Source organism: Oryctolagus cuniculus, chromosome 9 (assembly GCF_051225735.1).
Source record: "Oryctolagus cuniculus isolate XC-2025 breed Fujian yellow rabbit chromosome 9, ASM5122573v1, whole genome shotgun sequence".
In the NCBI taxonomy this organism is placed as follows: Eukaryota; Metazoa; Chordata; class Mammalia; order Lagomorpha; family Leporidae; genus Oryctolagus; species Oryctolagus cuniculus.
In genome coordinates, this window is record NC_142875.1 from 113,306,211 (window position 1) to 113,329,269 (window position 23,059).

Consider the following 23,059-nt stretch of genomic DNA (forward strand, 5'->3'; position numbering starts at 1 on the left):
ACCACCAGCTTGTTTGCATTTGGCACCTAATTCATAGCCCAACAATCTGATTCTGTGAACTTGAGCCTTCATGGATGAGTGAATCAGTTTTTTTTTTTAATGAGTAGATAGCATTACTCAATTAACTTCGAGATTAGCCTTTCAAGAAATATATTTAGCTATGCTACACACAATATTTCAGTTCCATGAGGAAAATGTCAATTGTGAAACTAAATTTAAAATTTCCATTGTTTTTCTATCAGCTCTTCCCACAGTTACTTCCAATTTAAAAAACATGAATACAGGACGCATTTAAATAAAATGTGCATCTTCTAGGCTTACTGGCATGGTTTTATTGCTTTAATTATTTGGAGCTTGTCAAAATACAGGCAGATGCACACAAGAAAAGAATCTATGCTCTGCATGTCACATTAGTAGTATTTCACTCTTAGCCAGTTAAGGTAAATGTTTACCTTGCTGGTGCAGGAAGAGATAGAAAGGGCTTAGAAACTGTAACCCTGCATTTTGTAGGATAGCTCCAGTGCTCACTATGCTGTCCCCAAGCCAGGAAGCTCACTTAAAGACAGAATTTCAAAGTAAAGTTAGTTACACAGAAGGAAGACTGTCCCAAACAGCGGGTCATGTGAATGTTGCCATAAACATATCACACACACACACACAGACACACACACAACACACACAGCTCTCACATGATTTATCAGTGATCTTTAGTAATTTTTCATTATTGAATTGTGCCTATGTTGACACTTCTATGGTCGATCTGTCAACCCAAAAGTTCTGCTCAGTGTTAAATTCTGTTTTAAACATAGAGGGCCTGTCTGTAACCTGGGCTTAGACACCCGTCTGCCACATACCAGAAACATTTTCAAATTTAAGATTGTTAATTTATTGATGACACTAACATATTTCTGTCTATTTTTCTAAGATTGAATATAAGCTACAGGAAGTATTGTTATGATTACCAGTGGTCAAGCTCTAATTGACATTAACCAGACTTTGGGTAGAAGAAAGAAAAACAGAGGAAGTGGGTATATATGCATGTGTATGTGTGTGTAGGGTGCTGAGTAGTGTTAGAGAGCTTTTATTTTAATCTGACTTTTAGTGAACATCAAAATATTCACATGAATGTAGGTGTATTTTTGTACATCTTCACTAAGCAACTTACAAATTGCAGTAAGCATATCTTGAGAAATTACAATAATGTAAGCTAATATTTGAGCATTTCCAATGTGTCAAATGTGGTTCTAAAACACTTGGATGTGGTAACTTGTTCAGTCATAATAACAGCTGAAATAGGAAGTATTGTAGCTTTCCTTGTTGAAGAAGTTGAGAAGCCAAGTAACTTGCTAAAGTTGCCATGTGCACGCAGTTAATAAGGGTTTAATTGAGCACAAGACATCACATTGTGATCTCCAAGCTCACTCTCTTGACTTCACTTTCTATTAGCAAGTGAAAAAGATGGTTTTATGTACCCCAAATTCCAGTTCAGTTGGTCGTGGGGACAAGTAGGGCATGGAATCTCTGAAAAAATTCACACAGATCCAACGTACATGAGATGCTCAATTTTCACAAGTCTGAGACCTCAAACTGGCTCCCCTCAGGGTACTTCCCCTGCTGGGTGCTTGGGGAGAAAGCAGCCCGTGTGGGTTCATAGGATAATCAGGGCCACTCTTGGGAGGTATTTGGATAAGTGAGGAGATGAAGTAACATTCCAGAAGGCCTAATTTCTTGAAAACTCAAAAGCAAACATTACTCTTAAGATTTAGTCTCTGTAATAGAAAGGTAAATGTGTGGTATAATGGCTAAGCAGAGACATCAGATAACTATATTAATAAAGAATTAGAGAAAATACGAGGTTACTATTGCTATAGACAAAAATGCAATTGTTAAATGTATGTAGTCTATCAGTGCCACTTTCACCTCAATGAACAAAACACAAGCAGTGGAATGTGTACAAAACCAGCTCAGAGAGGGTTCATTAATCAAGAATCAGGATTTTGGAGTTGACAGAGCCTTAGAAAGCGATTTCAACCTCTGGGTTTTACATAAAACAAAACTAAGGATGGTAGATTTGTTCTCCATGTTCAAGTGTTATCTCCAGTTCTGGGTGAGAGGAATCACCTGCAGGGAGAGTGTGTGGAGCAAGAAGACGACAGAGTCATAAGTAGAACCCTGGAAGACCCACCTTTTGGGAGGTGAGCAGATGAAGAGTAGCCCCCAAAGGCAGGTGCCTAGAAGCATGGGGAAGGAGCAAGAAAGCCAAGGGGGGAGATGTCATGGGAGCATGGGAAGGGAGAAATTTTAGGGAAAAATAAGTGGATGTTGGGACAGGCATAAGATGCCCCTTGAGATGCCCACATCCCACACTGGAGGTCCTGGGTTGGAGTCCCAGCTTTGTTCCTGATTCCAGCTTCCTCTGAATGCATACCATGGAGTCAGGCTTGATGGCTCAAGTACTTGGGTCTCTGGCACCTGTATGGGAGACCTGGATTGAGTTCCAGGCTCTCCTTGCTCAGCTCTAGCTGTTGCAGATATTTGCAGAGTGAACCAACAGTTTGAAAGATCTCTATCTACCTACCTACCTACCTACCTACCTATCTCTTTCAAATAAATAAATATTTTCAAAAATTGTAAGTTAAAAATAAGAGGGCCAGCGCTGTGGCAAAGCAGGTAAAGCCACCGACTACAGTGCTGGCATCCCATATGGGCACTGGTTCTGGTCCCAGCTGCTCCACTCTCGATCCAGCTCTCTGCTACAGCCTGGGAAAGCAATAGAAGATGGCCCAAGTCCTTGGGCCCCTGCACCCACATGGGGGTGGGAGCTCCTGGCTCCTGGCTTCAGATCAGTCTAGCTCTGCTGTTGTGGCCATTTGGGGAGGGAACCAGTAGATGGAGGACCTTTCTCTCTGTCTTTCCTCTCTCTGTCTGTAACTCCCCCTTTCAAATAAATAAATAAATCTTTTAAAAAGGTGGAACATATATGCATTATTTAAAAGCAATAAAAAATGAAGTGGATGTGTTGAACAGTAAAAAGAGATTTTAGAAAATCAGAACTGGCAAATATTCTTTAGATTTGTTGGCTATTGATCATCAGAGATCCAAGCAAAAGCAAGGTTTTATTGATGACAATGAAAGCTTGTCATGTTTCAGGCAATGAATGAGAGACCAAATTAAAAAGAGCAAACATTCAATAAGTTCAAAAAAACAGATGGACCAAGGAATGCCAAAGAAAAAAAAATGGAGAAATGAAAGGAAAAATTTAAAAGAGAATTGAGAATATGGAGCTCAAAGCTCAGACTCACGTTCCAGCACCCTTCCCCCTTTGGATACCAAATCTGAAGATGCTCAAGTCCCTTATATAACTAGGGATAGTACTTGCATAAACCTACAGTATCCCCCATACTTTACATCATCCCTAGATTACTTAAAATACATAATGCAATTTAAACGCTATATAAATAGTTATTATACAGTATTGTTTAGGGAATACTGGCAAGAAAAAATGCATACATGCTCCGTACAAATGCAGTATTTTGAATATTTTCAATCCACTGTCGGTTGACTGCATGGATTCCAGAGAGCTGACTGTACATACAGCTAAATGGTTCTCTTGGCTGAGTTTTAATTTTATGTTTCAGTTTTTAAGTCATGTGGTGCTTAAAAAATGATATAAGGCTCAAGAAAATTCCCCTTCCCTGCTACCTATGGTAAGTTTTGAATGAATAAGAAAGGACCAGCTCCAGTTCTAGCCCTTGGAGCACAAAGACCTGGGACAAGCTGTGGTTGGCAGCAAGAGTCTCTGCACACACTCACTTCCCTTCATTCTGCACTCCCTGCCACAGTTTCCTCATTCTGCAGGCCCTGCTGCCAGCTACAGAATTGAGCTTCTTAACACCATTAGGACACGCTGAGGGGATTAACAGGGAGGAGTACAGCTATCTTCAATCTTGGGAAGGCTGGCAGTGCCTTAGCCTTGCCAACTATCTATTTTTCTTGCTTGGTTTCTGTTGGAGGCAAGAGCAAACAACAAGTAGGAGACAAGTGTGGTGGCAGAAATGAGCACTCTTGAAAGAATTCAAAGGAAAAAACCAAACATGAGACTTAGAATAGGGAAGATTACTGTTGAAATTAACCCCGAGAGCAGGTTAGGAAAGACAGGTTGGTAATGTGTGTTTGCTTAAGATTAGATGGGTTACCTGTTGCATTGGATAGTCCGGTTTGTTTCCAAATGAGTCTCCTTAACAAACATGCATGCACTAGATTTCTGTTGAGAACCAAAAGTTTTGTGTGCAAAGAACACAGAGACAAAAGTTCTGTGTGCAAAAGTATCACCAGATTTTCTGAGAACCAAATGTTCTGTGTGAAAGTCAATTACAGTTCTTTCCTCTAACAGGAGACAAAGGCAATATTATGTGAAAAACCATGTTTTCCTGATGTTCGAACAACATCTACTTCATTAATGGCAGAATCTGAGCTATAATTGTGTTTTTCCCATTGGTGTTAGGTACATTTTCCACTTCCACCATAACATTAAAGGTCTACAAACATTTTGTCAGGTAGGCAATAAAAAAGTCTCAAAATTATGGATGTTAGCCAGAATTTACTCATTTAAATTCACCCCCAGAGACATTGGCAATGGTTGTCTTGTTTGAAGATGTGCACTTCTACATTTTGAAAAGTTTTCCCTGATTATAAAAAGTGTTGGGCAATAATGCAACTGTTTCTGGTAAATATCTATTCATTCAACAAGCATTTATGAAAAAAAATTAAAAAACAAGCATTTATGAAACAACAAACACATGCTTGATATTGGACTGTTTGCTGAAAATGTTGAAATGAAGGAGATATAAAGTTGGCCCATCAGAATCTCATATAGCAAGACAAGAGCACAAATATTTTTAAGTTTTGACAATCTGATTTATTTGGACTTAATATCCTCCCTCAGAACATTAGGACCTATGATGTCTCCATTGCCTTATGTATTATCAGCAAAACCTCTGTATCATAAATAAGCAGTGGGTTCTGTGAAATAGCAGTTGCAGATAAAGAAACTTCATTTAAAAGAGAATATGACAAAGGCCAACCATTTGCCTGACCAAACCCCATTAGGCAGTAACGAAAAGAAACACACACACTGCAGTCACAACACAGTCTTACCTGACTTGCCCACTCCTGCTCTGCCAAATAGTGCCAGTTTGACCTCTGCACTTTTAGCCATGATGGGTGTTGCTGGACAACTGACTTTTGTTCAACTAAAGAGCTGAGCAAATCTTTTGGGTTCCAGTCTTTGGGTTCACCATATCACTGTAAATGTTGGAAGAGACCACAATCCTTAAATAAAAGAGGTTCAGGAATTCATAAGTGACTAGAAAACAAATTAATTCATATTTATTAGGCATATGCCAGACACCATTCACTTTATTCACATTTTCTAATTTGATCATTACTTCTACCCTGTGAGAGAGCTGTAGCCATTTACTGTAACGATTCAACTAATATATGAGAGATCCAGGATTTGAACTCAGATCTGTGTTATTCTAGAATCTGGTATTTTCACTTATTACAGCATTTCTGAAGTTCTTATTTAAGAATTCTTTATGAAGGCATTATTTCTGGGTGGTAATTGCTCACAAGTACTTGAAAAATGTGAATACATGCTTTTACCACCTGTCTATAGTCCCCGCTGCACAGACACAAGCAATGACATGAGTCACCTCTGGGCTTCTTTATTTTCCTTTGGGTTGAATAATATACATTCAGATTAGCCTACTCCACTGCAACGTACATAAGTTTACCTTTCAAGGTCAAATTTTAAAACAATGCACACTAGATCACATGATCAGGTCATGTGCTAGACACATGCATTTCAGGAACTGGAACATAATACCCAGATCATATGTTTGTATTTTGATGGGTTCCATACCCTGGTTTAAAAAAAGGTAGATCCCAGCTCCAAGTTCTGATTCCTCTCCCACAATGTCCTCAAGTAACTGAGACTACTTTTCTCCTTGTGTGTGTGGATGTGTCTCTTTGCCTCTCAAATAAAAGATACTAATTGATTAACATTTAAAAAATGTATGACGCATCCATGATCCTGAGCCTGGTTTCTCACTTCCAGGTACAGGCAAGTCCATTCCCCTCGGAAAGCTCTTTCATCTCTAGTCAGCCATCTCCGATTAGGAGAACAATTTTTCTTTGAGCTATAATCTGTCTCCCCGTGACCTCTACGCATGTGTTCTGATTTTCCACTATGAGTAACTGAGAGCCAGGCAATCCTTTCTTGAGCTCAGAACCCTCGATGCTGCCTACATCTCTCAGAAAGCTTTCCCTTACCCCAGGCGTCCACTCCCCAGGAAGGTGAGGCCCCACAGGTTCATCTGTTCTTGAGGTTCCCTTGGTCTTATCTATGTCTTCCTGGCTTCAACCTCTGCACTCCGAAGGAAGTGCTCCCCTCTGGCACTCCCCACTTCATCTGCTCTAAAAAGGTGGTATTCACTGCGTTTACTGCTTGAGATGGGAGCCTACAAACTGATATAAGCAAAAGTTCCCTGAGATTTTACTGTCCCTTATCTGCACAGTAAGACTGTATTATAGTTCAGACTCTAATGGAAACTCATATCTTTTATATGGACTGCAGACTCCTCCATTCTGAACTTCTGCAAAGAATGGTTTAATCCTGAATGCAAGACTTCAGGTTTATCTGTGTTAAATTTAATCTCATTGGTCTCCACATTTCAGCCATCTTTCCAGGATGAAAAGATATTTTTGAAACACAAATCTGCTATCAAAACATGCTAACTGTTCCTGCCAGCATTGTTTTCACCTACGAAGTTTTAAAAAGAGCTTGTCAAGAAAGAGAAAAAGAGAAAGGGGAAAATCCTAAATTACTCCTACTAACATGTGAACATGGCATTATTTTCTCCACCAAATTTTCAAGCCATCAACCTGTACTTAACAGTTCTTTTATCTGCTGGTTTGCACAGTGCCGGAGCTTCCTCAGAAGAAAGAAAAGGCCAACAGTGACATTAGTGATTGTTTACTTTGTCCTCAATAATGAAAAAGCTTCTCAGTAATCATTAATAGTACAAAACTCAGAGGCTTAAACATCTGCAATTTGTCCAGTCCCATGCTTTTGGCCAATAATAAAAGGATTTCCTTGTTTCTCATTTTATTTGCATTCACTAAGAAAAGGCCTTGGCGTACAAGGCTCGGTTCTTTATCACAGAAGCACAGCACATCTCAAGTTATTAACTGCATCAGTTTTAAATGGGAAGAGTAGCTGACAAGCACTTATTTGAAACTTAGAACATGCAAGTGTCAGACCCTTGTTTTTTTTTTTTTAAATCTGTTATTTCATGCAAAACTGTTCATTCCCATGCGTATGACATCCAAGAAATTATCTGTCTGATTAATGCTTCACAAAACTAGCCATCAACTGTCATTTTTACAAAAATAAGTCAAATATTTCAGTAATTCCCAATTGACCTCAAAGGCATAGAAATTTCACATAAGAAAGAGAAATTATGTGAGTAATTTTTTTTCCATTTATAACCTAATAAAGATACAGCTGGTTACTGTCAACCTTATGTTATATTTAGAAAAATCACTTAAAGGAAGACTTAAAATAGACATAGGTCCTTCAACATTTTATTTCTCACATGAAAATGTGAAAACATTACATTTGATGAGGTGGAAAACACAGATAAATATGTACACCATTGTAATAAGTAACCTGTTGTCAGGTTTGTGATATTCAAAATAATTCACAATTTGCAACCTTCCATGACAGGGCTCTAGGAAAAACCATTTGTTCTAAAGTTGTGTAAAAATAGTCTGTCTAGGGCTAGAAGTTGGCAATCACTTCTAACGTGGACAGTGCTTTGCTAGGACAAAAACTTCTCAGTTCCTACCACTCCTAAAGATAAAGTCACAGTGAAATATTTAGACTCCTGGTATGGTGTGGTTTTTTTTTTTTTTTCCTAGACATAAAAGAAACTTTCAAGAGAAGGAAGAAAAAAGCTAACCTCTAAATCCTGTATTATTGTCAACGCATTCGTTGATTCATTCCACACCTACACTAAACATACACAAACCAAAGTCGCTATGAGGCGCTTATGCTGTGAGACCTATGATGTTATGTTACTAATTATCTTTTTATTTATATATAGAAAGGTTTCATCCCTAAGAAATCATTCCCAAGATTACACTTACCAAGGTTCGTGCTTTGCACTTCCTGGGGGGGGGGGGGGGCGGCGAGTAAGCATCTTTGTAAGGTAATTATTTTTCTAAGTTCTGCTTTTATGGTCTCATCAGCATAAAGTGCCGCTGTTTAGGGGAGAAGAGACTAGTGTGGACATGAGAGATTCTCCTTGCTTTGGGGGCAGCCCCCGTCTGGCTGTGAAAGCAAGTTTTCCTGGTCTCCTCTCATCACAACTGCAGCACTCATTGCGACAAGGATCCCTGTCCTAGCCCCTGGGCTTCAGCGTCGCTGTGAAATCAACAGGTATCCTGCGGGGATAAACAAGCCCTCTGTGGACCGCAGGCCAGCCCAAGTCAGAAGGGCATTCTCAGAGAGCGCTGTGGAGCCTGGGCTCTGGCGCGCACCCCTCTCTCTCTCTCCGTGAACCCCCAAGCCGCCCAGGGAGCACCCGGTGACCAGCAGGACCGTCCCAGAGGCCGAGCGCTCAGGGGCTTGCATTGCGTCTGCAGGAGCGGCCCCCACACAGTCACCTGGGCACGTGCGTGACACTCACCTGTTCACACTCTCCAGGCCAGCAGAGCCGCGGGCCCCTGCAAGTTCCGACTCAGTCCCCTGACACCGCGACGCCCTCCCGCGCTGCGCAGCCCAGGCTGCGGCTGGCGAGTCGGAGCTGCTGGGCTGCGACCGCGGGGGCCACCGGCGGTACAGCAAGTGCCGCCGCGGGCCGGCCGGGGGTCTCCGCCCTGGCGCTCGCTCCGACTAGCGGCCGAGGGACTGCGGCAGGGCGCGAGCCGAGCCGGGCCGAGGCCGCTGCGCTCCGCCGCCTGGATGCTGCAGTGAGGCGCGCTGGCGCCCCCTACCGGGGCCGGGCCCGAGCTCCTCCAGCGGAGCTGCCGCCCGGGCTCCGGAGCCTGCACGTCCGCCTCCAGCCTGCAGCGCCAGGGACCCGCGGCCCCTGTCTTTGCTGGGCTGCGGGCCGGCTCTCCTGGCTCTCCAAGGAAAGCCTCATCGTGTGGTGTTTGCTCTTCCTTCCTGCAAACGATCCTCACAATATCCCTTGGAAGCAGGCTGAGTTATCCCCATGATGCCCGGGAGAAAAATGAAGGAAAAGGGGAGATAACTAGCCCAAGGCTGGCATGCAATCCAGGCCGGACTGGAAGCGGAGAGCCGCTAGGGAAGAAATACATCCTGGATCAATGGAAATCCACATCTGTATCCTGGTGCCACAAGCTCCAGGTCCTCCACGGAAGAGCAATACTTACAAGCTGGCGTGGGAGTCGCGCCCACCACGCTCAAGGCCTCCAAGGCCTCGTAGAATGCGCTACACCTGCGGCCCGTGGCCTCCTCCCTGAGATGAGCGCCCTCCCTCCAGGCCAGCGCTACTGGCAGGGTTCCTCGCCTCCTAGCCTTTCACAGGTGAGCAGGTGAGCCTCAGAGAGCTTCGATGATGTCCCAAAGTCGAGCCTTACGAGCAAAGGAAGCATTGGCTGTTTTTCTTAATCCTATTCTGGGTGCTGTTATCAAGGGACCAGGCAGTCTCCAGAAAGCCACTGCGCTGTGAGGCAACAGGGGCCTGAGGCTCGGGCCCCAATCTGCAGGATGATGTGGGTGGAAGAGATGTCACCATGGAGGCAGTTCTAGGGCTCCTGCTACCTGGAAAACTACCGCAGCCGGGAATCGGGGGCCCAGCAGAGTAGAGAAGCCGGCACTGTGGTAGGAGGCGGCGCTGCCCGGCTGCACGTGGGCTGTCCCGCTGCGTCCTTGAGAAAACTGGAGCATTGCTAACTGCATTCGTTTCCTGATAAATAATTTATCCCCTCCTCCTACCTCTCCTCAAGCATGGATTCCAGTTCCCCTCTGTGTCCCACAGCACTCTGTGATCTGCTTGTGGTTTGTCCTACATTCAGTTTTTTAAAAAATTATGATTATTTAAAGTGCACATATTTATGGTATACAGCATAATAATTTGGTACTTGGATTCAAGGTATGGTCAAATCATGTTTGTTGGTGTTTCTATCTCCTTTAAATTTTTTGATGAACAATCGTACAGATTTATGGAGTACAATGTGATATTTTAATAAATGTACACAGTGGGCCCTGATCAAATGAGGGTATTTAGCATTTCTATTTTCTCAGGCTGCTTCATTAAGCCTTGAATTTCTAGAAGCCAGGAATGTTTCAGCTGTTCAAGGTACTTCAAAAAATTCATGGCAAAATAGGAGTAAATGATAAGTTTATGTTGGTGCAAAAAAAAAAAAATCCATGTATACGAGGGTTCTTAAAAAAGTGTAGGTATCAATCAACCCTGTCATCTCTGAAACAGGGGAGCGTTGGCTCACACATTCTTGACATGAGGTTCTAAGTCAGATGAGGAGGTGTGTTGGAGCCTGGAACTCATTGTGTTGTATCTCCCACCTGTGTCCTATATTCTGTGGGAGTGCTTGTTTGTGCCATAAGCAGCAAAAAGGGGCCTTTCTCCTTTGTGCCGCCTGCTCTTGGATGGGAAAGAAGGGCAGGGGACACTGCACCTGTGGTTCTATGATCCAGGCCTGCTGGGTAGGAATCCCCCCAGGAGCGGTCGTATCTCGCTGGAGTCACTCTAAGAGCCCAGCTGCTATAAAAACCCCTAATGTGAAAGTAGTAAATGAAGAGTCACTATAACCCCAAAGCACACTAGAAACTGGAACCCTGTGTGTGTAACTGTCAATCATGTTCATTGTTAATAAGTTAAGCAGTAGAAAAAATACAAAGTAAAAAGTCACACTATTCAGAAATAGCCACTGTTGTTGCCAAATGGAACAATCATCAGTACAGGGTATTGTGGAACAGAGACAGTGGTAGAGAGATGGGCTAAGTGACATACAGATATGTTAAGTGTCATCCGACTGTAAATGATATTTTGAATTTTAAAGCACAACAAGAGATAATGAAATTAAAGAATGGCTGAACTTTAGATGTTTATTCATCTGATATTTCATCCTGATTACTCTTCCAAAGTTAAAATCATTACATAAAATCAGATCTGAATTCAGTATGTTTAAACACATATTTGTTTTCTTCAATATCAGTTGACTTCTTGCTATTTAAAAAAAGAGAAATTAGGTCTATTATGAGAGTACTTCAGAAAGTTTATGCATAGTTTTTTTATGGTACCTGGTTCCATGAAATTTTTGAAGACCCCTCAATACTTTACTTTATTTGAAAAGCTGAAAGACATATACATGCACACACAGAGGGAGGCAGGCTGGGGGAAGAGAGAGAGAAACTGCCCCACAAATGCCAACAACAGCCAGTGATGCACCAAGCTGACGCTGGGCAGTCAGAATTCAAGGCCGATCTCCCATATGGGCGACAGGGACCCAAGTACTTGAGCCATCACCCGACGTCATGCAGGGTGCTCACAAGTCAGAATCAGAAGTAGAGCTGGAACTCTAACCCAGGCCTTCTGATATGGGATGCAGGCATCCCGAGTGACATCTTACCTATTGTGCCAAATGCTGGCTTTCAACATTTGTTTTTTCACCAAAATAAACTTATCTTTTAATTCAATTTTCCATTTTACTTCAATTTTACAATGAATATGAGTAGCAGTTCACACACAGTTTTTGAAGTACACTCATATTCTGCCTCTCTCATTTCTTTCTGTTCACCTGTTTTTTTTTTTGTTTGTTTGTTTGTTTTTTTACGTGGGAGCTATTTGTTGTTAAGATTTATAACATTTAAATTTCATTTGTAACTCTAATTCCCAGAGAGGTTTGGATTTTGTTCTATATTTAAGTGGAATAATTCATTTAATTAATTCTTTTACCATGGTGTTCTTATTATTGGCTCTTTATTTTGATACACCCCTTGATTTCTTTGTTATGTAGTGGTTTTCAAGGTCTTGCAGGTGCTGCATTGTGTGATTGAAAATACTTGTCTCTTCCTTTCTTTGTTGTTTTTAATTCATCAGCCTAAGTGACCCAGTCCTCTTTTTCCCCACATAGTATATTATCATATTTATTTAATTATTTCTTTTTAAAAATCACAAATCATATTTGCTATACACATATTAAAAGAACTCTACTTGACTTCCTTCCCATCCTATCTAAGATCTATTCTTTTTGTGTGTGCAGTAATGGCTTGAAAGTAAGCAATGCATTTTGCCTACCATCCTGAGATGAGAAGATAAAGAAGGGAGGTCATCTGAGTCTGTGCAGTCTCTGTTAGAGCTTGGTTGCTCTGCTTTTGTTCAGAGGTTTTACTCAAGTCCCTCACCCAGGGTTTAGTGCAGGCAGGCAGGATCAGTTACTGCTTCAAAGAAGATCCCCTAAGATTTGAGATTGCTTCCCCTATTCATTCTTGGAGCCCTCTCCTCTTTCTCTCCCCTAAGCCATTTCCACTACACCTACTCACGCTGTCCCCTCCTCCCAGCAGAAAAGGGTAAGGATAATTGCTCAGCTCATTTTACTCCAACACTAAAGATTTTCTTAATTGGTGAGAAAGAACTCCAGGATCTGATGTCTCATCTGTTTGTGGAAAGTCAGGACTATCTATACCACAGCCTTTTATTTCCTTAAAAGATTCATTCCAAAGTTTCATGCTAAGGAACTGTACCCCCTTCCTTACTTTCTGGCTGTCAATGAATATCTTTTTCCTTTGGGGTGGCTATGTTACTATTTTTATTATTTATTTAGTTTGCAATTAGACAAAGGTAAATCTTTAGTTAGGTATGACAGAACTTGCCTGGTTACTGGGAATATAAAAGCTAACCAGAATATAAAAAAGAGCTGTTGGAAAGTATTGGATAACAACCAAGAGCTGAAAACCCCAAACCAGGTAATATCCTGGAAGCTCTGTCCCACATGCACTTGAATTTTCTCCTTTGCGGCACTGTATGGGTCCTCATCCATGAAAATGGAGCACAAACAACAGTAGGAGATTTGAGGTCAGGGCTACTAAGGCAACTGGGTCTGGAAGGTCAAATTATCATCAAGGATAGCCACAGATAGAGAACTGTAGATACTTGCATAGAAATGCCCATGGTATTGATTCTTGGGCTGCACGTTGTGTGGTGAGTCTTTTGGGAACCTGGCCAAAGAGCAGCTGCCTATAGTATGAAACTTGGGTGGATTTTCTAGAGATCTTAGAGGACTGGGGAGACATTGAGTTGGAGCAGAGAAAGAGTTCAGAGAATTCTGACATCCCAGAAAAACAACATTCCAAGAGTGAGGGCCATGCCCTAGAAATAAGGACAATAACTTAAGAATGAGAGTGAATCTGAACCACAACTCCTCACCCACAACCAAGGCTAGAATGAGAACTTGACAGGAACCATCTAATCCACTAGTACAGTCACTGCCTGCCAAAGCAAAATTCAACACTCTTGAAAAGAGTAAAGTGATACAGAGCCTCCTTTGCTCTCATCAATGATGTCAGGTGTACTTGCAATGGGCTGCTCAGGCTGCCAGGGCAAAGCACCGTGAATGGAAGCTTGAACAACAGAAATTTCTTTCTCACTGCTTAGAGGCTCAGAAACTCAATATGAAGATGCTGAGAAAGTAGGTTTCATCGGAGTCCTCTTCTCTTGGACTGTGGTGGTTCCCATTGCACTATGTGCTTTCATTACCTCATTTTTCGTGAGCGCATGGAAAGGAGAAAGCAAGCTTTCTGGTGTCTTTCCTACTAGGGACTCTGATCCTATGGACTGAGTACTATCCCTGTGATTTTGATGAATGTGAATTACTTCTGAACAGGCCTTATCTTCAAATTACAGTCACATTGGGGATGATGGCTTCAACACACAGATTTTGGAGACACACAAACAATTAGAACATAACCCACATAATAAAAATGCTACATAGGCCAGAGCATAAAAATATCAGTAATCATGTTGTAAAAGTCAATGGAAATAGACAAGTACATGATCTAGATGTTGGATTACACAGATAAGCACATCAAAATTGCTAGAAAATTATATAATGCCAATTGAGGAGATAATGTATAAAATCGATAAAAATATACAGCATTTGTTAGATATTCATCCATTGTGGTGTTTCAATAAAACAATCTATAAAAATCATCAAATAAAAATTTTAGAAATGTATAATACTGCAATGAAGAACCCAATGATGATTTTTACTTTAAATTGAAAGATTTGAAGATAGGATTAGTAAATTCAAACATACACCATTAGAAAATATTCTAAATGAGCCACAGAGAAAAATAAAGAATGGAAAGACCAAAATTGAGCATAAGAAATGTAGAATATGATTAAAAGATTTAACTCACATGTAATCGAAGTTCTAGTGAGAAAGAGAAGAAAGAATAGGAAAAGAGCAGTAACTGAAGAAATATGGATAAAAATTTTACAAATATGATGAAAAATAATCTTCCAATTCAAGAAGCTTCATGAACCTCAAACATGAAAAAGAAAAGGAAAACTTCACCTACCCACAACATAGTCCACTTACTGAAAGTCAAGATACCAAGAAAATGTCAAAAATGTTCAGAAAAACAGATAGGACACACTATCTTTAATGGAACAACAATAATAATGAATAATAATCTCTCTAATGATTTATGAAAGACATGAAAATGGAATATTTTTAAAGTGCCGAAGTAGAATTTTGTTTATTGAAATAAATCAGTTTTAGATAAAAGCCAAGAAAGTTAATTGATTGCCATCAGTACAATAGATAAAAAGAATTCTTCCAGATAGATGCAAAAAAATTCCTTTGTCTTCAACAATTCCAAATGGGATATATGGATAAACAAAAACATTATGACCAATTAAAGCCATGTGCATTTAAATGGGTATAAAACAATATCTCAAAAAATACTGTGTGCTTTCATTACCTCATTTTTCGTGAGCAAACAAGATAAGAGGTATAAATTAAGTTTTTACATAGTTTAGGATGTGACAAAATCGCTAACTTAAAATAGGCTAATTTAAAAATGCATTTTGTAATCTAACTAGAAACACCCAAAAGTATAACATAAAAGTTAATAGTAGGCCAGCGCTGGGGCTCACTAGGCTAATCCTCCGCACCAACACACCGGGTTCTAGTTCCGGTTGGGGCGCCGGATTCTGTCCCGGTTGCCCCTCTTCCAGGCCAGCTCTCTGCTGTGGCCCGGGAAGGCAGTGGAGGATGGCCCAAGTCCTTGGGCCCTGCGCCCCATGAGAGACCAGGATAAGCACCTGGCTCTTGCCTTCGGATCAGCGCAGTGTGCTGGCTGCAGCGCGCCGGCCACGGCGGCCATTGGAGGGTGAACCAATGGCAAAAGGAAGACCTTTGTCTCTCTCTCTCTCACTGTCCACTCTGCCTGTCAAAATAAATAATAATAATAAAAAAGCTAATAGTGAAGACAGAATAAAGTACAGTTATTTCATTCACATAAAAAGAGGACTAAAAAACAAATAGATGGGGCTAACCTATAATAAATAATAAGATAGTAGACTTACATCCTACTAAAATAATTACATTAAATGTAAATGTACTGTATACTAAGTTGATCTCTGTATATAAAGATAATTGAAAATGAATCATGATGAAGAATGGGATGGGAAAGAGAGTGGGAGATGGGATGATTGTGAGTGGGAGGGAGGTTATGGGGGGAAAAGCTGCTATAATTCAAAAGTTGTACTTTAAAAATTTATATTTATTAAATAAAAGTTGAAAAGAAAAAATGCAAGTGTACTAAACACTTCCATTAAATGATAGACACAGATTGGATTTAAATATGATCTTTGGCTGTGGGGAGCAGGGCCCATCTCCCGCAACATGGCGAAATAAGTACTGAGACTATGGAGACTAGACTAGACTACTGAAACTATTGAGAGTAACTCTATGCGCCTGATCTCCAACCATATGGCGCTGAGAAGGAGTAAACAAATCTTACACAGCTGCTTCGTCAATTAGCTGATTCCTGATCCAACCTCTGATTGGAGGAGAACAGCGTGCTCAGCACGTGGGCAGCAGAGCACGGATTGGTGGGAGAGGACTATAAAGGCGAGATAGAAGCGGCGCGGGTGGATTCGCTTATGCGCCACAGACATCTCACACCACGCGCCCAAAGAATAACAAGAATGAGGACACACACCAAGTGGAATGTGGTTAGAATGCGGTTAGCACAGGAGCAAACTTGAGCACACAACGCAGTCATTCGCTTAAACAGCGTCTGGTCCGGTGTCGTTCTCCCGCGAGCCCGCTGAGGAGCGACATTTTGCCTTTTTCTAAAACATACCTTTGGGGCCGGTGCTGAGGCGCAGTAGGTTAATCCTCCGCCTACGGCACCAGCATCCCATATGGGCACTGGTTTTAGTTCCAGCTGCTTCACTTATGATCCAGCTCTCTGCTATGGCCTGGGAAAGCAGTAGAGGATGGCCCAGGTGCTTGGGCCCCTGCACCTGCTTGGGAGACCCAGAGGAAGCTCTTGGCTCCTGGCTTCTGATTGAAGCAGCTCCAGCCATTGCGGCCATTTAGGGAGTGGACCAGGGGAGGGAAAATCTTTCTGTCTCTTCCTCTCATTGTCTGTAACTCTACCTCTCAAATAAATATATAAAATCTTTTTTAAAAAATACCTTAATTATAAAGAGTGATTGAAAGTTTAAAAAAATGGAAAAATGTTTGTCATGCAAATAATAATCAAAAGGAAAGAGCAATTCTGCAATTGAGCTTTATTCCACACCACTGAGTGCATAATGTACATGTTCTAACTCACAACAAGGCTGAGTTAATCTCTTTTGGTTAGACTCCCTTGCCGGGGCTGGTGCTGTGGTATAGTGGGTAAAGCCACCTCCTGCAGTGCCACCATCCTATATGGGCACTGATTCTAGTCCTGGCTGCTCTACTTCCTATCCAGCTCTCTGCTGTGGCCTAGGAAAGCAGTGGAGGACAGCCCAAGACCCAGAAGAAGCTCCAGGCTTCAGATCAGCACAGCTCTGGCCATTGAAGCCAATTGGAGAGTGAACCAGTAGGTGGAAGACCCCTTTCTCTCTCTCTCTCTGCCACCTCTCCTTCTCTCCCTGTGTAACTCTGACTTTCAAATAAATAAATAAATAAATAAATAAATCTTTTTTTTTTTTTAAAGACTCCCTTACCTCATACAAGGTTGATTGCCTCTATTTTTCTGTCCAGTTCTCAGTTTCCTATCGGGTGCTATCCTGAGCATGACAACAAAAATACTAGGTAAGATTATGTTAAGAGAAAAGTTAGCTGTGGCCAGTATTCTGTGTCTATTTTGCATAGACTCATTCACTGTCTCCAACTCATGGTGTGTAAGATTGTGGTAATCATAGCCCCCTTTATTAGGAAAGGGAGAAGTCAGAGAATGCCCATAACCAAGTTTCTATGAGCAGAGCTTTGAACCATAATGCCTGGACCAAATTTAGCTCTCAGGAGCCCATCTTTGTTTAAATAAATTTTCCAGACCACAGTAGATTGTTTTCTAATAGACTTCGATTTTTTTATTCTTATTTTTATTTTTTATTTTTTTAAAGATTTTATTTATTTGAAAGACAGAGTTACAGAGAGAGGCAGAGACAGAGAGAGAAGTCATCCATGCACTGGTTCACTCCCCAGATGGCTGCAATGGCTGGAGCTAGGCTGATCTGAAGCCAGGAGCTTCCTCTGGGTCTCTCACATGGGTGCAGGGGCCCAAAGACCTGGACCATCTTCCACTGCTTTCCCAGGCCACAACAGAGAGCTGGGTCAGGAGAGGAGCAGCTGGGACTAGAACCAGCGCCCATATGGGATGCCGGCACTTCAGGCCAGGGCTTTAAACCCACTGCACCACAGCGCCGGACCCGACAATTCTTATTGTTATTGCTTTTACTGATTTCTTAAGTGGACAGTAGAACTATTTTAAGATTACGCGTGTGTGTGTGTGTGTGTGTGTGTGTGTTTGTGTATGTGTAGAGAGAGAGAGAGAGAGAGAGAGAGAGAGACACTATCTGCTGATACTAAGTTGAACTTGAACCTTTATAGTAGTATAAGTACTACAGTTGTATAAGCTGAAATCTTGAAGAAGTTAGTCGATTCAAATAGAAAAGTAAAAAATTTCATTTGAAGGTTAATATTACTCAGATGATCTTTACCTAATAAACTATCAGGAAAGTAGAAACACATTTGCAAAATTCTAACCATTTGTGGTACCTGAAAAAACATATCAAAAATAAAATTCAGTCTACTGTCGCTCCCCCTCTCCGTGGAGGAACGACGCTAGACCCTGCACTGTTCCTTTGTCTGCTCGGCCCTCCCCGGGTTGGCTACCGACCCTTCCACCTCCACCAGCCGGCTCTCTCGGGGGCTTCTCGGGGGCTGCTCAGATGTTCCTCAGGTGTTCCCCTTAGATGTTCCTGGTGCATGTTGTCTCCCTCCTCCTTTATAGTCCTCTTCCGCCAATCCCAACTCTGCTACCCACACGCCGAGTACGCTGCTCTCCTCCAATCAGGAGCAGGATCAGCTCCTGCAGGTTATTGGTCGAACTGGAGGCAGCTGTGTAAAAGTTGTTTTTATTCCTCTCCCAGCGCCATATTGTGGGAGAGCAGATGCAAAGAATAAGTCTTAATTCCAGTAACTTAGTCTAGTCCGAGTTGCTCCCCACAGTCTACCACAGGGTCAACATAAAAAGCTACACTTATTTATATAGGAAAATCCGTGTGGTTTTCTATTTCCTACTTTACCTTAATGATACATAAAAACTATTTCAAAGTGGAAACATTTTTTAAACCTCAGAAAATCTGATTTACCATTCAGAGTTTAAAAAAGTTAAGAAATCATAGGAACTAGGGGAATTTTCCATCTGTTCTGTCTCCTATATAAAGATGAAAGAAACTGCTCCTAAATGAAATGGTAATTTAATAAACCTAATAATATTTTAGCTGTGGCCTGGAATGATAGAACAGGAAAGTAGGAAAACAGTGGGTGAGCATGTGCAAGACTTAAGAATGTTTCACCAACTAACAGAAATCCTGAAGTATAATAACAGCCCTCACTTAGGCAAATAAACAGGTAACTAAGGGAAAGCTGTAGAAGGTGGAAATATTACAGACATACTTACCTTTCATTCACATTTTTATCATAGTGCCTCACACAAAGACAGAGCTCAGTTCACTTTCACTATTGTTGAATAAAAGAAGTAAAATTAAAATATGCACAGTCTGGATAATTAAACATAAAATAAATATACACTATTTGTGGCATAATATTTTATCTGGGTAGCTGTTCCTGTCAAAGATGCTTCAAAATTATAACTAAAACACATAGCAACAAGATGTTGATAAAGCATGAAAACACATGCAAACATCAAAATCTAAAGCCAACACTCAAATAAACTTCAATGGTTCAGGGTATATTTTTCCACCTTTGCCTATGTATTCGCACACACATACAACTTTTGAAGTTTTACGTTTTGGGTTGTAATCTACAAAAGTTCTATTTCTTACCTTGCTTTTGAGATCTTTTTCATGTTACTACATATGGATGTAGCTCACTAATTTCCTCTGGTATTAAGGAACTACATACCAAGTACAGTTTGTTTATTTTTTTTAACTGTCTAAAGAATACACTTTTTAAAAAGATGTTTTTATTTGAATTCAGAGTGACAGAGACACAGAGAGATCTTCCATCCACCCATTCATTCCCCCAAGTAGCTGCAATGGCCAAGTCTGGACCAGGTTGAAGTCAAGAGCCAGGAACTCCATCCAGGTTTCCCACATGGGTGGCAGGAACCCAGCACTTGGACCATGTTCCACTGCCTTCCCAGGTACATTAACAAGGAGCTTGATAAGAAGCAGAGTAGCTGGGATGCAAACTGGCATTCCAATATAGGCTGCTGGCTTTGCAAACAGTGGCTTAACCTGCTGTGCCATAACACTAGCCCCTAAAGAACAGCTTTTGAATTTAAATACTTTACTTAGTATAGGGCTAATCTTATGTGTATAACATTAATTGAAAATAGATCTTAGTAAAAAATAAGAATGGGAATATAAGAGGGAAGGGGGAGAAAGGTGGAAATGCAGGTGGGAGCATGGTAGAGTGTGAAGAATCACTGTGTTCCTAAAGTTGTATTTATGAAATGCATAAAGTTTGTATACATTAAATAAAAGGTTTCTGGGGGAAAAAAAGAAGTATTATCCATCACTTTTAAATGTAGAAAACCCACATAGTCAGCACACAAATATGTCCAAGAAAAATAAACAAGGTAAAATACATAAATCTGATGTCAATTATGTATAAAAATTTATATAATTTCTGTGTGGAGACACAGCTTCATGGTAAATGCATGAAAGATATAAGCAAACAGATGGATGGACTCCAGTGGGCAGATGTGCTGTATCTGTGGTTGATGTTCCTAGATAAGGAGGGTTATTAGTCTTATCTGAACTCTTTATTCTATTTTATTAGTTTATTTTATGAAGATATATGTATTGTATTGTTAGAAAATAAAAATTATGTGATCTTTTAAAAATAAAGCATAAACGGTAACATCAATAAATGTAGTCTGGGATGGCTGGAAAAGCTTGTCAAGGAAAATTGTTCCATCTGCAGCAAAATCAACAGTGCAAAAATATAAACTGGTTGGATGCTACAGTTATGTCTCTTGGATGAACACTGCCAAGATGCTTCATCCACTGTTCTCCAGTGATTGTGAATAATAGTTTAGCCAGCCTGCTCATGAATGGTGATGACAGAAAAGCATGAAAGTAAATTAAAAGATTCTGTCATTCATGTCAAACTGTGGAGCTGAGAATGGAAGTCATGCTCCTGTCAATCATGCTGCTCCATGCCCTATTACTACCATCACAGGGCTGGCTGCACAGAGGGTTCACTTTTACAAAAGATAGATTCCAGTGCGGTCACTTTTGGGTTGCTATGCTGTCAGTACTCTTTTCTCCATTTCCCATATGGTTTCCTTTTATTCCTTTTCCACTTTGTTTACCTCTAGCTAGATGATACTATCAAGAGTACTACTAGAAATGATTGAAAAAATTACATCAAAATTTAAATTTACTGTTTAACATATCCAGGGCTTAGACTTTCAGAGGTAGATGAAATAAACAAAAAACTATTTCCAGTTATTTAGGAAAAAACATTGGAAGAAAGAGATTTCCCCTATATTTTAATAGTTTAAAGATTTGTGACTAAAGTTCTCAACTGCTTGAGAACTCAGAATTCCTCAATTCTGATACAAAGAAATGATCGTCAAAACTGAACATGGAACAAGAATAACCTAGGCTGGCAGATCAATGTCTGGACTGTGTAAGAAAATTAATCTGGAACTACTGGGCAGAGCTTCCTTTCATAGCCAAGCTCCCTTTAAGGTTTTACTAGTTGTCTAACAGTATTGAATTACAAAGTACTAAAAGACTACTGTGTAACATATGCAAACGTGTGATTATTCCTGAGTTCACAACATAACAGTCATTCTCAGATCATATATTTTTGCTTTCCTCATAAAGTTTCTAGTTAAAGAACATCCTAACAAGATGGCAAGTACGACTATATATTCTTCAGTTAACCATTTTGTTAAGATTCTACAAATCAAGTAAACAGTACTATTTAAAGCTTTTTTTATTTTTTAAAGATTTATTTATTTATTTGAAAGCCAGAGTTACACAATGAGAGGAGAGGCAGAGAGAGAGAGAGAGAAAGGTCTTCCATCTGATGATTCACTCCCCAATTGGCTGCAACAGCTGGAGCTGTGCCAATTCGAAGCCAGGAGCTTCTTCTGGGTCTCTCACGCGGGTGCAGGGGCCCAAGCGTTTGGGCCATCTTCTACTGCTTTCCCAGGCCATAATAGAGCTGGATTGGAAGTGGAGCGTCCGGGTCTTGAACCAGCGTCCATATGGGATGCCGGCGCTTCAGGCCAGGGCATTAACCCACTGCGCCACAATGCCAGCCCTTAAAGCTTTGTAATATTTAAAAATTGATGTTGTTGGACATTATATGGTCTATGGATGCCCAGTAAGAAAGGACAAATTAGACATTCAAGTGTGCAGATACTGGTGGGTGGAAGAGAAGAGAAATGCACACCTGGGAAGAAGCTCTTGCATTACATTATTACAGGCAACTGTTCTTACAACATACTATAAAAAGTTATATTTAAAATAACTATTTGGCACCCTAACCAGAAACTGGGAAAAAATCTGGGTTACCAAGACCTGGACAAGCCAAGTTGAAAATATGCAGATATTAAAGCCCCTGGAGTTGTCAAATGGCAGAAGGATAGAGAAAAAAGGTTTTGTGAAAGTCAAAATATGGAAGGAAGAATCTGGTAGTGGGAGACAAACAGAAGTCAAAACTGGTGGCAGCTAAATAAGTCATCCATTTGACAGTCGTTACTATCCCAAAAATTTCAGCTTCTATTCTACTTCATTCTAGCTGCCCCAATTCATCATGCTCTGAGCTCTAATATCTTAAGTTCTATCCTCTGGATAGCAAACCCATAGTTCATGTCCCCACTTCTCCTCCTTTCTCCACTTTAACTGTCTGATTCTGCAAGAAGGCAAAACTGTTTTCTATTTTCCCAAGTTTTCCACGAGACACATCAGTGCTCAATGCATATATGAGGAAGCTCATTCTGATCAACTCTCTCATTGTTCACTTTCTCCAGCATATTTCACTACACATACCTCTATCTATCAGGAGGAGACACTGCTAACATCTGATTGCTGATTTATTTCAGAAAACATCCACATCTGTAAAATCACCATTGAATCGACAGACAAGTGATGTATCTGTGTGTCCTGCAGATAAAACTCAGTAATTAGTGTCCAGCTTCTGCTCTATATTGGAGTCAGGGTTTGGACTCCTGGTCTTATCCAGAGCTTCTGCCTAGCATGTTTCCTCCAGCTGGCACATAACTGCTCCTGGT

At 40.9% G+C, this 23,059-nt stretch overlaps 1 protein-coding gene across 7 annotated transcripts in view; it reads right to left on the minus strand.

Annotated features, from left to right (window-relative positions):
* Positions 1-9,915, minus strand: part of RERG (RAS like estrogen regulated growth inhibitor) — a 138,835-nt gene extending 128,920 nt beyond the window's left edge. Inside the window, exons 1-2 of one of the 7 annotated variants that reach the window (XM_089304634.1) lie at positions 9,463-9,915; positions 5,158-5,304 (exon numbers count right to left, since the gene is read on the minus strand). In XM_089304634.1, the coding sequence (XP_089160760.1) occupies positions 5,158-5,218 (61 nt within the window). In that variant the 5' untranslated portion in view covers positions 5,219-5,304; positions 9,463-9,915. Of the gene's footprint in view, positions 1-5,157; positions 5,332-8,753; positions 9,034-9,462 lie in introns of those variants that run through there. The other 6 variants (XM_008259585.5, XM_070049423.2, XM_017343363.4 and 3 more) reach the window with 6 other exon arrangements.
* Between the last annotated feature and the right edge of the window lie 13,144 nt (positions 9,916-23,059).